Here is a 16,491-nt window from a genome sequence, read left to right as displayed (position 1 = left end):
CGGAGGCCCTTAGTGCCCGCTCATGTCACTTATGCCTGGCTGGAACCGGCAAATGTAATTTTACCTTTATTTAACCAGGCAAGTCAGTTAAGAACATATTTTCAATGACGGCCTAGGAACGGTGGGTTAACTGCCTGTTCAGGGGCAGAATGACAGATTTGTACCTTGTCAACTCGGGGGTTTGAACTTGCAACCTTCCGGTTCCTAGTCCAACACTCTAACCACTAGGCTACCCTGCCATGTACCTAATGATTCTGCTCAGCCAGGACTTTACCTGATCGGGATTAGTGGACAGGATCGCCAACGCATAGGAAACAGACTTGTTCCTTTTGAGAGAACGTTTTACAGGAAAAACATGGATTAAATCAGATCCGCAGTAGCCTGGTTAGCTGAAAAACACATTGCTCCTTTTGGGGGTCGGAGGTGTAACTGATTGGATTGAATTCTGACTTTGTAATGAACAGTGTCTGTGGAAAATGTATTTGTAATAAGGTTGTAATAGTAAAGTTGAGCCCCTCTATAAGAGTACCAGTTTTCACACTGGTACTGAAGCTAACAGGAGTCGCTCAATTAAGGTTCCAGGTAGAATTTTCCCCTTACCATGCTACCCACATCCTAACCTTAACCACTACGGGGATGACATATCAGACCCTGTATCAGGCAACTTCTATCTACTCAAGGAGGTCAAGAGAGAAAATGTGTTTTAAATGCAGATTAGTGTATTTCTAGCGGCTGGATTAGATCCGTATCGCGGAAGATCCATGTTAGAGCTCGATTGAAATTTAAAGGTAACGTTCCTGAGTTCTCGGAGACAATATTCACGGTAAACACCATTGTCTCACGTCAGATGGCGTCAGCACTCCGCGTCGCTCGTCCCTCAACCAATATCAGTGCATGCCGAATCGTCTCCCTACCTGACGTAAGACATGTATGACCTTTACATTTTAACGCGGATCTTCCACTACACGGAATTAATCCAGCCCTTATTCATAGGGCCGCTAACGAATGTGATTGGTTACGTTAAAGCAAGAAATATGAATGGAATTAGAAAACAACCACTGAGATTTGAACATCACGGCATCAACAAGATCAGAACGTGACCTTCTGGTTCCTGTACCTAGTCCATTGCGCCACTAGGGGGAGCCATCAGTCTTTTTACGCATATATATAACGCTGTTCAGTCAAGTCTGTCAGAATGACAGTAGATTGGGAATGTGATTGGTTAAGTATGTTGGGTTAGTGAACTGAAACCACACTGGGATTCGAACTAGTGACCTTGTGTGTCAAAACTAATTCTGTACACCCTCTACCGCTCCCAAGTGTCGCAGCGGTCTAAGGCACTGCATCTCAGTGCTAGAGGCGTCACTACAGACACTTTGGTTGGAATCCAGGCTGTATCACAACCGGCCGTGACTAGGGGGGCGCACAATTGGTACAGCGTCGTCCAGGTTTGGCCGGTGTAGGCCAGCATTGGGGCGGCAGGGTAGCCTAGTGGTTAGAGCGTTGGACTAGTAACCGAAAGGTTGCAAGTTTGAATCCCCGAGCTGACAAGGTACAAATCTGTTGTTCTGCCCCTGAACAGGCAGTTAACCCACCGTTCCTAGGCCGTCATTGAAAATAAGAATGTGTTCTTAACTGACTTGCCTAGTAAAATAAAATTGTAAATAAGATTTTGTTCTTAACTTACTTGCCTGGTTAAATAAAGGCTGAATAAAATAAATTGTTTTAACACCTAACAAGCCTTTCTTTATTTGACATTCACCTGTTGCTGCAAACTCTGCCTACATCCAACCAATCACATTTATTCTGCCCTCAGAACAAGATCGAAAAAGGAGAACTCCACTGAGCTTTTAACATCAGAGGGCCAGGTGCAGCCACCATAGTGCTTATAGTGTAGGGGTTAAGGGTCCATTTGGAATTGGGCATCTATGGGTCCCTTTTGGAAAATGAGCATGCACAATTATTTACATAAAAAGAACCAACCATACATCTAGCTTTTAGAGATTCTGTATTCATTCACAAAATGAGCTTATGTTGTTGCTGTACATTTAAAAAATATATATATATATATATTTTACATGTAATAAAACAATATCTGCACTGTTACCAAACACAATCTGCTGTCTTCAATTCTGGTGGTAAAATAATAAACTGATTAGGTAAAAAATTATAATCTGCTCTATTTACAATGAATGTACACAGATTATACTTACATTAGAAGTTGATCAGACACTTGTACAATGAGAGAACTATTGCCACGGTTATCAGACTGGTCTACTGGGGCCTCATCAGTGCAGGGTAGAGTTGCGTATCAGAGGTAGTTCACTAGGGCCGGGATTCAATCTGATCGCGGACTTGGACAATGCGCCACTTAAGGTAATTTCCGATTGAGCAGACATATGCAGGGTATACTGTGAATGTGGTCTCTGTGAACTCGTAAACATTGCCTTTAAAACGTGCACTGCCGACAAAGTGAGATCAGATTGAATCCTAGCCTAGACAAGCCTTACAGTACCTTCACTCAACAATAACACCCTACCAGAGACCAGGGCCCAGATTCACAAAACACTTCTTATGCAAAAAAGTAAGACATTTCTTGTTAAGAAGGTTTTGTGAAACTGGGCCCTGGAGTCAGCAGTGGAGGTGGTCTGAGTCTGTAGTCTGGAGGGGGGTTTGGGTCAGGGTTCATTGAGTTCATCGGGTATGGTCGTGCAGGGTGAAAGGTCAACTGGTAGTGTCTTATGAGAGTTGAGTGAAGGTCAGGTCAGGTGTTTAAGTTAAGTTAATCAGGGAAGGAGCAATATGATCATTGCAGGTCGTCCGGCAGGGTCTTATAAGGGTTGAGAATGCCTTTGGGATCTAACATGATCTTAATGTTCCCCATCAGAGCGACAGCCAGGCTGGCTTTACTGTAGTAAATATAGTTCCTCTTCTTCAGGCCCAGGCCGTGCTCTGCGCTGATGCTGCCCTGGAAACGGGCCGTCCACTCATAGACAAAGGGTTCGATGGATGCCAGGAGGTCGGGATCTTTGGTAGGAGAGGTGATGTTCAGGTGGAGGTTACCATCACCTGGTGGGAGGAGAGTACACACACAGTCAGGCATGCGCACACACACACAGTCAGGCATGCACACACACACACACACATACACACACACAGTCTTACCAACGTGTCCGTATCCCACCACACTCTTGGCCCTGTTTCCCAGGTGTTCTCTCATATCTGTGACCAGCTGGTAGATCCGTTCCACAGGAAGTGAGATGTCGTATTTATATGTGAAACCATCATGAGTTAAAGCCTCTGTTACCCGCTCACGCAGTGACCAGAGAGCCTAAACACACACAGGAACACACACACAGGAAAACACATTGAGGCAACATGTCTTGCACCCTCCAATGTTTTATCATTATTTTTAATGATTCTCTTTAATTTGATATCAACATATTCATAAATGAAAGTCACCTTGATTTTGGCCTCCTCCGTTGCTACGGTCCCGTCGATAACCTGGGATGATGTCATGGCCTCCTCCAGAAACTGGTGCAACTTCTCCTCATCGTGGGTGGGGTTAGAGCCGGACGTTTCTATGACGATGTAGAACGGACAGTCTGCGGAACAAAGCAAGAAATAGATAAGAGGCTTTGAACCAATCAGAGTTAGAATTACTCAAACAAACAATTACTAGAACGTTCAAAAGCATTAGAAAATATGTGTGTGTGTGTGTACCTGTGATGGGGTTAGCCAGTTTGAGGTGTGTGTTCAGCAGTCTCATACACTCTCTGTCCAGGAACTCAAAGGCTGAGAGGATCTCTCCCAGCATGCCTCTACACAGCTGGAAGGTCTGCAGCAGCTGCTCAAAACTTTCACAGCCTGGACACACACACACGATCATATCATCACATTAAATTGTCATGGTGATCATCTCACAGAAGAAACACATCACATGCGTCATATATTGGACTGCGTGAGAGTGTGTAAACATAAATAAGTCAAAAGGAGGATGCATTTGTGACATCAGATGATCACTAGTTACAAGGTCATGAGGTCAGGTCACACCCACCCAGGAAGGCCACGTTGACGGCTTTAGGTTTCCGTGGACACAGGATGGTTACGGCGGTGATGACCCCCAGTGTGCCCTCTGACCCGATGAACAGCTGTTTGAGGTCATATCCTGTGTTGTCCTTCCTCAGGGTGGCTAGGCAGTCCAGGACCCTCCCGTCTGCTAGCACCTACACACAAATACACACACAGAGTATTGGTGCTGTCCTTTATAGTTAGTTGAATTTCAAAAGGCATAGCCCCCTGCCCCCCCCCCCCCTCCCCTACTGACCACCTCTAGTCCTAATACTGTCCCTCGTAGGGATCCGTAGCGTAGCAGCCTCAGTCCTCCAGCGTTAGTGGCCACGTTGCCTCCTATATGGCAGCTTCCCTTTGCCCCCAGGTCCAGAGGCATAATGTAGTCCCTGTCCTCTAGGTAAAGAGACAGGTTCTCCAACACACAACCTGCTTGGCACGACAGAATACCTAGCAGGAGAGGAAGAGAGAGAGAGAGAGAGAGAGAGAGAGAGAGGTGAGTCTGGCTCAACTGGATAGGACTGTAAAACACCAGGGCAAAACTTTGAGAATTGGAACAGGAAATTTGACGTGTAACTGACCAATGAATAGTGACAGTTACCCTAGAGTTACAGACGATACTGACAGTTACCCTAGAGTTACAGACGATACTGACAGTTACCCTAGAGTTACAGACAATACTGACAGTTACCCTAGAGTTACAGACAATACTGACAGTTACCCTAGAGTTACAGACGATACTGACAGTTACCCTAGAGTTACAGACGATACTGACAGTAACCCTAGAGTTACAGACAATACTGACAGTTACCCTAGAGTTACAGACGATACTGACAGTTACCCTAGAGTTACAGACGATACTGACAGTTACCCTAGAGTTACAGACGATACTGACAGTTACCCTAGAGTTACAGACGATACTGACAGTAACCCTAGAGTTACAGACAATACTGACCGGAGACAGAGTCGAAGTTGAGGACATTGTTCATGAGAGCGGTAGAGAGGATGATCTCATCATAGACAGGAACACTGCCTCCCACCAGCCCTGTGTTACCACCCTGAGGACTCACTGCCAGGTTACGACTGTTACAGTACCTACAGGAGAAACACAACACAACATTATAACACAGGTACACTGCCTGCTACCAGTCATGTAACACTGCAACAGTAGAGGAAACCTGGCTTCATACACTAGAAGACTGGAGAATAATACCCAAGGATCTGAGAAACTTCCTCTGTAGTCTGGGGCCTCAGCAGAACCTCACTGAAACCTGCACAGACAGAGAGAGGAGATCAACACATCAACTCAATACAACAATAACAAACAGTTCCTAACAACCCTACAGAGGAGACAAAGATAGCAAGCTCTTTCCCTCCTCTGACCTATCTTTCTACATTTGAGTTATTTAGCAGACACTCTTATCCACAGTGACTTAAAGTAGTGAGTGCATACATTTTCATATTTGTTTGTACTATTTGTTTCTCTCGCTCTCTCCCTCCCCCTCTCTTTCTTTCTCACCTCTCACTGACTTGAGCCAGTCCACATTACTGGCCTCCAGTATATCTGGGTCAGTGATGGTCCTGCCTGGTATTATCTTGCTGAAGAAGGCCATGTCCTCTGGAGTTACCCTGGAGAAAGGCCTCCTCTCTGGGGCAGCTGTGGGTGACGGGGTGGGTCTCTCTTCCCCAGCATGGAGCTCCCGACAGCGGACGCCACAAGACACGGGCCTGGGTGTCTGGAGCAGGCCGCTGCTAAAGCCTGGGGGTAAAGTTCTGACCAAGGCTGGAGGTGAGGCAGTGCTGAGTGGACTCATCCACCTGAGAGCAGTCCTCAGAAGCAACCTTCTGTGGAAGAGACCAGCCATGGCTGGGGAGAGAGCGGATGCCTAGAGTGGATGGAGAGGGATACTTAGTTACATTGCAAAGTGTATTATGTGGATGTTTTACATGCACTGACTTTAATTTCAGTTTGACAAATTATTCTTGCAGAACTAAAACCAATCATATAACTACAGAATTTAATGTTGTAAATCTAACCACAATCTAATGGTTTAAACACACACACACACTACAGTAAGCTAGTGCCATGCAACAATGCCATGCTTCCCATTGTTAACCCACGTGGTGCAGCGGTCTAAGGCACTGCATCTCAGTGCTTGAGGAGTCACTACAGACACCCTGGTTCGAATCCAGGCTGTATCACGTCTGGCCGTGATTGGGTCCCATAGGGCGGCGCACAATTGGCCCAGCGTCGTCCGGGTTTAACTGACTTGCCTAGTTAATTAAAGGTTAAATAAAAAAAAAACTATATTTCGTTAACATACTGTACCTGTCAGTATTGTTTGTGCTTTTCTTAGATTCTTAGAATGTGCACCATTCTCATTAGATGGACGACGTTTTCCTTGAAAGCAACAGCACTGCAACTATACACGTCAACCAACGAAAAATACAAGATGTGGCTATAGCTAGCAAACGTTAACGTTACTTCGTATAACATTTGCTACCAACCAATCGCGGAACGTTGTTGGATGTAAGTGTCTCTATTAATGTCGTATAATTTCGCAAATATAGCTATCTGTCACAAAGTTCAAGGGCAGGTTAAACTACAACGTCAAGATTGTTGTTGTCAATATATTATTTACATCCGGGACAGCTAGCTAGGAACCTAGTACGTAAGAACAAGTGGGAGGTCAGGACCGTTTAGCTGAAAACACAGTTCTGAGGAGGTGCAACACAAATAGGGGATTTCCGGTTTTGAATCAAATAAAAGCACAATAAAAGCTTATGTCTGATAAAAACGCTCCTAAAACGTTAGAATAATATTTTGTTTTATTATATAACATTTCAATGGCCACTGTTCTATGAATGATATCTGGGTATAACAAAACAAATCATAACAAAGGCAGGCTTTTATTTTATCAGCAGTTCATCTTCTGAATTTGATAATAAATGAGTCTCCCTAGGCAGACAAGGTTGGGTTGCATACCTCCCATAATGTTAACAATGTTCCATTGCCCTAGGTCTGGGATTGCCTCGACTAATACATCATTTTAAGAAAGTATGATCAACTGTAGAAATAGGAACTCATACAGTGCCCTCCTGAATTATTGTCACCTTAGGTAAATATGAACAAAAAAGACTGAAAAAATTTCATTGTTGTTTATCAGCTTGATCTTACATTCAAAATATCATATGAACATAACCTTTAACTGAGTTGAAATAGTTTTTTAAAAAATGTATCGTCATCAAAAAATATATTATTTTATTCACAATAATTGTCACCCTTGCATTTAGTACTTTGAGCACCCTCCCTTTGCAAAGATAACAGCTCTGAGTCATCTCCTATAATGTTTGATGAGGTGGGAGAACACATCCTCCCTTTGCCAAGATAACAGCTCTGAGTCATCTCATATAATGTTTGATGAGGTGGGAGAACACACCCTCCCTTTGCCAAGATAACAGCTCTGAGTCATCTCATATAATGTTTGATGAGGTGGGAGAACACACCCTCCCTTTGCCAAGATAACAGCTCTGAGTCATCTCATATAACGTTTGATGAGGTGGGAGAACACATAGGAAGAAAACGGATTTGAGACCATTCCTCTATACAAACCCTCTCCAGATCCTTCAGAGTCCTTGGTCCTTGCTATTGTGGACTCTCCTCTTCAGCTCACCCCACAGTTTTTTCAATGGGGTTTATGTCAGGGGACTGGGATGGCCACTGCAAATGCTTGATTCTGTGGTCAATGAACCATTTTCGAGTGGATTTGGAGGTATGCTTTGGATTATTGTTCAGCTAGAAGATTCAACGACGACCTAGTTTTAGCCTCCTGGCACAAGTAAAATCTTCTGGTACTTGATGCTATGATGCCATGTAACCTAACAAGGTTCCCATGGCTTTTGGAAGTAAAAGAGTGTGGATTAGGTTATTTTCTGCATGGCCATGGCACTTTTTTACACCAAACCCACCTCTGGTGTTTGTTGCTAAAAATCTCAATTTTAGTCTCATCAGATCATAGAAACTGGTTCCAATCATAGTTCCAATGGCATTTAGCAAACTCCAGCCGCTTACGTTTGTGGTTTGGAGACAGCAGAGGCTTTCTTCTGGCAACCCTTCCAAATAACTTCTTGTCATGGAGGTGGTGTCTAATTGTAGTTTTGGAGACTTGATGACCCCAAGATGTTACCAACTTCTGCAATTCTCCAACTGTGATCCTTGGAGATTTTTTGTTGCCACTTAAACCATCCTTCTCACTGTGCGTTGGGGGCAAAATACACTGGTGTCCTCTTCCAGGAAGGTTTATCACATCTCCAAGTGGTTTACATTTCTTAAGTATTGCCCTATTAGTGGAGATGGGCATTTTCAGACGTGTGGCTCTCTACATTACCCCAGACGACAGTAGTTCATTTGACAATGGAAGAGAGCTCATGAGATTTGTTTTAGAATGGTCTCTACCTATCCCAAATGTATAAGCACTGGTAATGGCTCTAACATTCCCCCTGATAGGCTATGCTGGTCATATTACACCTATATCTCCCTGTACACCTATGAAATACTTTCAAGATGTAAGAGTGTTTAGTGTTAATACTGTGTTATACAGTATGCCTTGCAGTCGAGGGATTTTTACAGAACGCATGCTGGTAGAGAAATAAGATGTGCTGGATGGGTAATTATCTAGGCCTGAAACGTTTGATTGATGAGTAGGTTAAAACAAATCAAATGTTATTTGTCACATGCGCCGAATACAACCTTACAGTGAAATGCTTACTTACAAGCCCTTAACCAACAATGCTTTAAGAAGTTTTAAGAAAAAAAAAGTGTTAAGTAAAAATGTATAAATGAAAGTAACAAATCATTTAACAGCAGCAGTAAACTAACAATAGCGAGGTTAGATACAGGGGGTACCGGTACAGAGTCAAAGTGCAGGGGACACAGGTTAGTCGAGGTATTGAGGTAATATGTACATGTAGGTAGAGTTAAAGTGACTATGCATAGATAATAAACAGAGAGTAGCAGCAGCGTAAAAGAGGGGTCTGGGTAGCCCTTTGATTAGCTGCTCAGGAGTCTTATGGCTTGGGGGTAGATGCTGTTGTCTGTGTCCCTGAATTCTTGCATTCTAGTTCAAGAAATGATTAATTAAGGAAATCAATATAAACTGACTATAGAACCTGCCAACAGTGCCTATTGTTAAAAACATGTGTGAAAATGTTCTTATCCATGTTGATCTAGCCAATCAGACAACCTTTCTTGCTAAAGAGCATCAGACATTCCTCTATTCATTCTCTATCATATTCCCCTCTATCAAATTCCCCTTCTATCATATTCCTCTCTATCATATTCCTCTCCATCATAATCCTCTCATCATATTCCTCTCCATCATATTCCTCTCTATCATACTCCGCTCTATCATGTTCCTCTCCATCATATTCCTCTATATCATACTCCGCTCTATCATATTCCTCTCCATCATATTCCTCTATATCATACTCTACTCTATCATATTCCTCTCCATCATATTCCTCTCTATCATACTCCGCTCTATCATATTCCTTTCCATCATATTCCCCTCCATCATATTCCTCTCTACCCTCCATTTACTCCCCCCCCCCTTTCCATCCTCCTCATCTCAGCACAGCTCCGCTCCATCGGGTAGATTTGGAATTCAACATTTTAACAGTGTAACACTCCCCAGATTTGTGAAATGTAAACATTGTGTGTTTATACTGTGTTATACAGTATGCCTTGACAAAAATCAAACAGAGAGTAAACCTTTTTTATAGATTTTTTTAATTGCATTTTTCATTGCATGCAAAAATACAGTATCCCGCCCTGCTCTCTCTCTCTCTAATACCCAGTCTACTCATCCATCTTCAAGCTTTCATCCTTTCCCTGCTCTTCTATCACCCTCTCAGTTCCACCTCCAGCTGGCTCCCTCTTTTTCTTCTTCTCTAGTCTCTTCCTCTCCTCTTTCCTCATCTTTTCTCTCTTCTTCTCCTCCTTTTCTTGAATCTTTCTCTCCATCTCCAAGAACTCAGCTTGAGCTTTCTCTCTCTTTTTCAGCTCCTCAGAACACTTCTTCTCTTTCTTAATCCTGTCTTTCATCATGTCATTGTGTATCTTCATCAGCCCCTCTAACCTCTTTTTCTCTGCCTTTTCCTTCTCTTTTCTTTCCTTCTCTCTCTTTTTCTGTTCTAACTTCTCCCTCTTTTTCTCAGCCTTCATGACTTTCTTCTGCTCTTTCTCTCTCTCATTCATCTCTTTCTTCTCCCTCTTTTTGTTCTCCTCCTCCTTGTTTTTCTTCTCCTTTCTCTCTTTCTCGTCATCTTTCAACTTCTTATGCAGTTTCTTATTTTTCTCTTTTTCCTTCATCTTCAAAAATGGGATTTTCTGCATGTGGTTCATGATCAGAAAGCCCACTCTTCCAAGGATGGTCTCTGCTCTCTCTGATGAAGCCATCCCATTGGAGCTCTTGGAATGGGCACAGTCCGCCTCACGCTTCAATCCCTCCCTCTGTCTCACCTCCTCCTTGTGGTCCTTGTCATGGATGCATCCCAGGATTGGAGGAATTGCTCGGACAGGGCTTTTATCACAAGTCAGTTCCTCTCTCTTAACAGTGGATGCAACTGCACTTGCCTCGGTGTCAACTGAGCACTCTGTGTTGTCCTCAGCTGTCTCCTCTGGCAGTTGGTGGTCGTTGTTGTTGTGGATGCATGGCAGAACTGAAGGACTTTTATCTTCCCAAGTGTAAATGGCAACAGTTGCTTCTTTGTCTACTGAGAACTCTGCGTTGTCCTCAACATTCTCCCATAGCTGTTTGTGGTCAATGCTGTCGGTGCAGGGCAGCCTTAGAGGCAGTGCTGCGGGTGCAGGAAAACTCTTATCAGCTGAAAACTCCTCTTGGAGGACAGCGGACACGGAAGCGGCAGATTCACTGGCGACTGGACACTTGTTGGTTCCCTCTACTGCCTCCTCTGGCAGTTTGTAGTCATTGTCAAAGACAGGTGGCAGACTTGGAGGCAGCATTGGGACAGGGCATTTAGCTGTTGATCTGTCCACTCCATCAACAGTAGCTGTGCCTGAAGTGTTCTCTGTAGCACCTGAGACCTCATAGGCATCCTCTACTGTCTGCTCTGTAGGCTTGAAGTCATCGTCAAAGACTTTTGGCAGGCATGGAGGCAGCACTGAAGGAAGACTTCTGGCTGCCCATCGGTTCTCTCTCTTGACAGTGGCTGTGTCTGCAGTGGCCTCTTTGGCAACTCGGCACTCTGTGGCTGAAACAGCAGGCTGGGAGGTTTCTGGGACAATGAATGAATTGCCAACGAACCGCTGAGCCAGTGGTGGGAGGGAGAAAGGATAGAATCTGTCCTCTTCCTTTATATTAGATATTGCCACTGGAACTGAGAGCTCAGTGGTTCCCTCTACTGTCTGCTGTGGTGGAATGGAGTCATCGTTGAAGAAGTGTGGCAGGTATCGATGCAACATTGAGGAAAGATGTGTATCTGTCAATAAGTCCTCTCTTTTACCAGTAGATACATCAGCTGTGGCCTCTGTGGCAACTGGGCACTCAGCAGGGACAAAGTATGAAAATACAATGAACCGCTGTGCATCCTGAGCGCGTATGGCCGATGGAGAAGGGGGATGTAACATTGTTGGTATAGGCCTCCGATTGGTGAAAGCCAGAGGGGGGAGGGAGTCAATACAGGGAGCCATGAACTCAGTGAGTGGACGGTTGGTCACATCTCTCACATTCTGCGGGAGAAAAGAAACAGACATGTTGAAAGTGATCACATTCACGACATACATACTTTATGAGTCAACGCTATTTACTTATACATCACATATACAGTGCCGTCGGAAAGTATTCAGACCCCTTCACTTTTTCCACATTTTGTTACCTTACAGCCTAATTCAAAAATTTTATAAATAGTTTTTTCCCCTCATCAATCTACACACAATAGCCCATCATGGCAAAGCAAAAACAGAATTGTTCCAAATTCATTAAAAATCAAATGTGAAATACCACATTTACATAAGAATCCAGACCCTTTACTCAGTACGTTGTTGAAGCACCTTTGGCAGCGATTACAGCATAGAATCTTCTTGGGTATTACGCTACAAGCTTGGAAATCTTGTGTTTGGGGAATTCTCCCAATCTTAGGAGAATCCAAGTTAGGTTGGATGGGGACATTTTCTGCACAGCTATTTTCCAGTCTCTCCAGAGATGTTCGATCAGGTACAAGTCCAGTCTCTGGATGGGCCAATAAAGGAGATTCAGAGACTTGTCCCGAAGAAACTTCTGCGTTGTCTTGGCTATGTACATAGGGTCATTGTTCTGTTGGAAGGTGACTCTTCACCACACTCTGAGGTCCTGATTGTTCTGGAGCAGGTTGTCATCAAGGATCTCTCTGTACTTTGCTCTGTTCATCTTTGCCTAGATCCTGACTAGTCTCCCATTCCCTGCAATTGAAAAACATCCCCACAGCATGATGCTGCCACCACCACCATGCTTCACCGAAGGGGTGGTGGCAGATTTACTCCAGATGTGACCCTTGGCATTGGGGCAAAAGAGTTCAATCTTGATTTCATCAGACCAGAGCATCTTGTTTCTCATGGTCTGAGAGACTTCAGGTGCATTTTGGCAAACTCCAAGCAGGCTGTCATGTGCCTTCTACTGAGGAGTAGCTTCCATCTGGCCACTCTACCTTAAAGGCCTGATTGATGGAGTGCTGCAGAGATGGTTGTCCTTCTGGAAGGTTCTCCCATCTCCACAGAGGAACTCTAGAGCTCTGTCAGAGTCACCATCTGGTTCTTGGTCACCTCCCTGACCAAGGCCCTTCTCCCCCGATTGCTCAGTTTGGCTGGGCGGCCAGCTCTAAGAAGAGTCTTGGTGGTTCCAAACATCTTCCATTTAAGAACGATGGAGAACAATGCGTTCTTGGGGACCTTCAATGTTGAGGAGAGGTTTTGTACCCTTCCCCAGATCTGTGCCTCGACACAATCCTGTTTCGGAGTTCTACAGAGAATTTCTTCAACCTCATGGCTTGTTGTTTGCTCTGACGTGAACTGTCAACTGTGGGACCTTATATAGACAGGTGTGTGCCTTTACAACTCATGTCCAATCAGTTGAAAATACAACTGGTGGATTCCAGTCATGTTGCACAAACATCTCAAGGATGATCAATGGAAACAGGATGAACATGAGCTAATTTCCAATCTCATAGCAAAGGGTCTGAATACTTATGTAAAAAGGTATTTCAACATTTCTAAAAACCTGTATTTGCTTTGTCAATATGGGGTATTGTTTGTAGATTGCTGAGAATTTGCATATAATCAATCAATTTTAAAATAAGGCTATTACGTAAAAAAAGGTAGAAAAAGTCAAGGTGTCCAAATTCTTTCCAAAGGCACTGTATATATCTAGTGTCCTCTCAGATGCTCTGCACCAGTCTGTACCAGCCCTGGGTCTTCTAGCCAATGGGTCAACTAATTGTAAAAATGCATGCCCCACACCCAGCATAACATTTTACATTTTAGACATTTAGCAGATGCTTTTCTCCAGAACGACTTACAGTTAGTGCATTCAACTTAAGGTAACTAGGTGGGACAACCATATAATCCTGATATGAAGGTCTACGAGAGATAGCTTGGTCTAGTTATTTTTATTTATTTAAGACAACCATAAGAACTGAGGACTATGTCCATAACAATGGGACAAAATGTCCGCCTCAGGTCTTTTGTTTCGGTGGTGGTCTAATATAAATGTGTGGTGTGTTTTCGCCGTAAAACATTTTAGAAATCTGACTTGCTGGGTAGATGAACAAGGTGTTTATCTTTCATTTGAGCTATTGGACTTGTATAGGTGTGGAGGTTAAATATTTCTAAGAATATTTTTTCGCATTTTGCGTTATGGTAATGAGCTGAGCCTGTAGTCACGCTCCCGGATCCGGTATCGGTAGGATCAAGAGGTTAAGGTAACTAGATGGGACAACCATATAATCCTGATATGAAGGTCTACGAGAGATCGCTTGGTCTACTTATTTTTATTTATTTAAGACAACCATAAGAACTGAGGACTATGTCCATAACAATACTCAAACAGAGAGACAGACACGATATAACACGAGAAAAGATGTCAGACAAAATATTGTTAGCTTACAATTCATGGCATATCGCACATTTTGCCCGTATATGGACATGTATATTTGCTTAAATGAATATTGTTCCAATAGAACTCTAGTCAACTTTGTCAAAGTTGGTCTTGTTACCTCCTCAATCAGGCTTGGCATTTTCCTCGTCTCAAACCAAATCCTCTTCATCTCCTTCTCCTGCTCCCTCTGGATCTGTCTCACCAGAGCCAACCTGGCTCCCAGCTCCATCATGTAGTCTGTCTGGATCTCCCTTTCCTTCAACTGACACTCAGCCCTCCTCTGTGTCAGCGTTGAACCCTCCATGTCTTCCTCCTATCTAACAATAACTCTGAAAAATACATAACGTTGTAGTAAGTGGCGTGTTGCTCACCAAAGAATAATGCATCTCTTTACAATGTGCACACATTTTCTTCCCATTTACTTACAATGAAGCAAGTGACAATCCTGATCTAGAGATGATTACGCAATAGGCCTATCTGAATTACTAGTAAAAAGTTGGCTACTGGAAACTCGACCAAGTTCAAATTAATCACAATTCTGCTGTTCCTATCATTATGTGCACAATATCCTTTATGACATCATCATTGTGATGCAAGGCGTTGCCATTGGAGATGACAAAGCACAACACAGACTTAAAAAATAAAACTTCAGTCTCTCTCTGTACGTTACTACTGAGCCTTATCCCCCCCACTCCATATTGGGCCTGGTTTTCACAAAACACACTAATCACTTATATCATATCATTCAAAAAAGGTTTGGGGTAGAAAATGACTCTGTATCCATGCAGGACCTAACTTATTGTACAGTTTCATATATTGTATAAAACAAGGAGGTCAACACTCCAGTCTTCTCTTTGAGTGCCCCTGTGTGCACCTTCATGTAAAGAGGTCTATCAATTCAACCATTTGAAATGGATGACCATTCATTTAAGAAACACTGATTTTCATTAGCAATTTAGCAACTACAAATTAGGTAGGTCGACTTGTTTTACATAACCTTCCCTTTTGGTACATATTTATTCAGATAATTGATTACAATATCGGTTGTTATTAACACAGAGAGAGGGTTTTCTTTCATCAATATAATGCATTTGCCATTAGCCTGGCTCACTACAACAACTAACATGTCATCTCAGGTGTCAGGATGAACCATTTACTCACAAAAATTGGATTCAAACAAACTGTCTCTCGTCAACAGTTTCACTTGTCACCATGATTGCATGTTAGGTTTAAATAAAAGGTAATATAAGTACACAAGTCATTTGAAAAGTAGTTATTCTACAGAAACATAGTTATACAGTAAGTTATATTACAACCTACCTCTCCAGTAAGCAGCGTGTTCTCTCTCTCTAATGAAATAGGACATTAATAATCTGTCAGTAGTTAGTTGAATCAGTACCTTTACACTGTTCTGTTTGTCTGTACAACAGCTAACCTCCCAGAATCAGAATCTTGTGATGTCACAATGAAGGCCTCATTGCCATGACTACCCACAGAAGCTCTCATGTGTAGTCAAATGCTGGAACAATTCACTTTTTTAGCCTATGCAGCACAGTCATAACTGATATTTGCATTGAATCCATGTAACCACATTTTTTATTCAAATAAAATGCTCTACCTCATATCAAATGGTTGACCATTCATAATACAGGTGTTTTGACTAATTCAAAGTCAATATGTTTTAGATATCACAACTAGCATCCAGGTTTACTTAGGTTATTTGTTTGATCTCAGCCTACCACTAATGTCAATGTTTACCAGTCAAACGTTTGGACACACCTACTCATTCAAGGTTTTTTTCTCTTTTTTTCTACATTGTAGAATAATAGTGAAGACATCAAAACTATGAAATAACACATACAGTGGGGCAAAAAAGTATTTAGTCAGCCACCAATTGTGCAAGTTCTCCCACTTAAAAAGAAGAGAGAGGCCTTTCATCATAGGTACACTTTTTTTAAAAAGTCCATATTATGGCAAGAACAGTTCAAAACAGCAAAGAGAAATGACAGTCCATCATTACTTTAAGACATGAAGATCAGACAATCAGGAAAATGTCAAGAACTTTGAAAGATCCCCCCCCCAACCCCTCTTGTACGCTGCTGCTACTCTGTGTTTATCATATATGCATAGTCACTTTAAATATACATTCATGTACATACTTCCTCAATTGTCCCGACCAACCAGTGCTCCCGCACATTGGCTAAACGGGTTATCTGCATTATGTCCCGCCACCCTCCACCAGTCAACCCCTATTTTACTCTACTGCTACTCT

At 42.9% G+C, this 16,491-nt stretch overlaps 2 protein-coding genes across 2 annotated transcripts; both read right to left on the bottom strand.

Annotated features, from left to right (window-relative positions):
* Window positions 1-1,989: 1,989 nt before the first annotated feature.
* d2hgdh (D-2-hydroxyglutarate dehydrogenase) lies at window positions 1,990-6,738 on the bottom strand. Its single transcript, XM_020482487.2, has 10 exons — window positions 6,401-6,738; window positions 5,591-5,957; window positions 5,285-5,342; window positions 5,027-5,166; window positions 4,328-4,521; window positions 4,058-4,226; window positions 3,724-3,867; window positions 3,463-3,605; window positions 3,166-3,331; window positions 1,990-3,069 (listed from the first exon to the last, which is right to left on the bottom strand). Exons 2-10 carry the CDS (start codon window positions 5,934-5,936, stop codon window positions 2,807-2,809), a joined length of 1,623 nt encoding a protein of 540 aa, XP_020338076.2. The 5' UTR covers window positions 5,937-5,957; window positions 6,401-6,738; the 3' UTR covers window positions 1,990-2,806.
* A 33-nt stretch (window positions 6,739-6,771) lies between these two features.
* On the bottom strand, window positions 6,772-14,525 carry LOC116374077 (uncharacterized). Its single transcript, XM_031823854.1, has 3 exons — window positions 14,338-14,525; window positions 10,490-11,821; window positions 6,772-6,789 (listed from the first exon to the last, which is right to left on the bottom strand). The coding sequence occupies exons 1-3, from the start codon at window positions 14,521-14,523 to the stop codon at window positions 6,772-6,774; spliced, it is 1,536 nt and encodes a 511-aa protein (XP_031679714.1). The 5' UTR covers window positions 14,524-14,525.
* Between the last annotated feature and the right edge of the window lie 1,966 nt (window positions 14,526-16,491).

The sequence above is a fragment of the Oncorhynchus kisutch genome, linkage group LG5 (assembly GCF_002021735.2).
Source record: "Oncorhynchus kisutch isolate 150728-3 linkage group LG5, Okis_V2, whole genome shotgun sequence".
In the NCBI taxonomy this organism is placed as follows: Eukaryota; Metazoa; Chordata; class Actinopteri; order Salmoniformes; family Salmonidae; genus Oncorhynchus; species Oncorhynchus kisutch.
Note: the sequence above shows the minus strand (reverse complement) of the source record. Positions and strands in the feature narration are given on the sequence as shown.

What these genes read in the sequence shown, in the direction of transcription:
- d2hgdh (XM_020482487.2), bottom strand. Translation starts at nt 5,936, where the DNA reads ATGGCTGGTCTCTTCCACAGAAGGTTGCTTCTGAGGACTGCTCTCAGG. An exon ending in GAAGTTTCTCAGATCCTTGG is followed by an intron (nt 5,167 to 5,284) that starts GTATTATTCTCC and finishes TTTCTCCTGTAG; the next exon opens with GTACTGTAACAGTCGTAACC. An exon ending in ACTGGCTAACCCCATCACAG is followed by an intron (nt 3,606 to 3,723) that starts GTACACACACAC and finishes TTTGTTCCGCAG; the next exon opens with ACTGTCCGTTCTACATCGTC.
- LOC116374077 (XM_031823854.1), bottom strand. Translation starts at nt 14,523, where the DNA reads ATGGAGGGTTCAACGCTGACACAGAGGAGGGCTGAGTGTCAGTTGAAG. An exon ending in TGCCAAGCCTGATTGAGGAG is followed by an intron (nt 11,822 to 14,337) that starts GTAACAAGACCA and finishes TTTCTCCCGCAG; the next exon opens with AATGTGAGAGATGTGACCAA.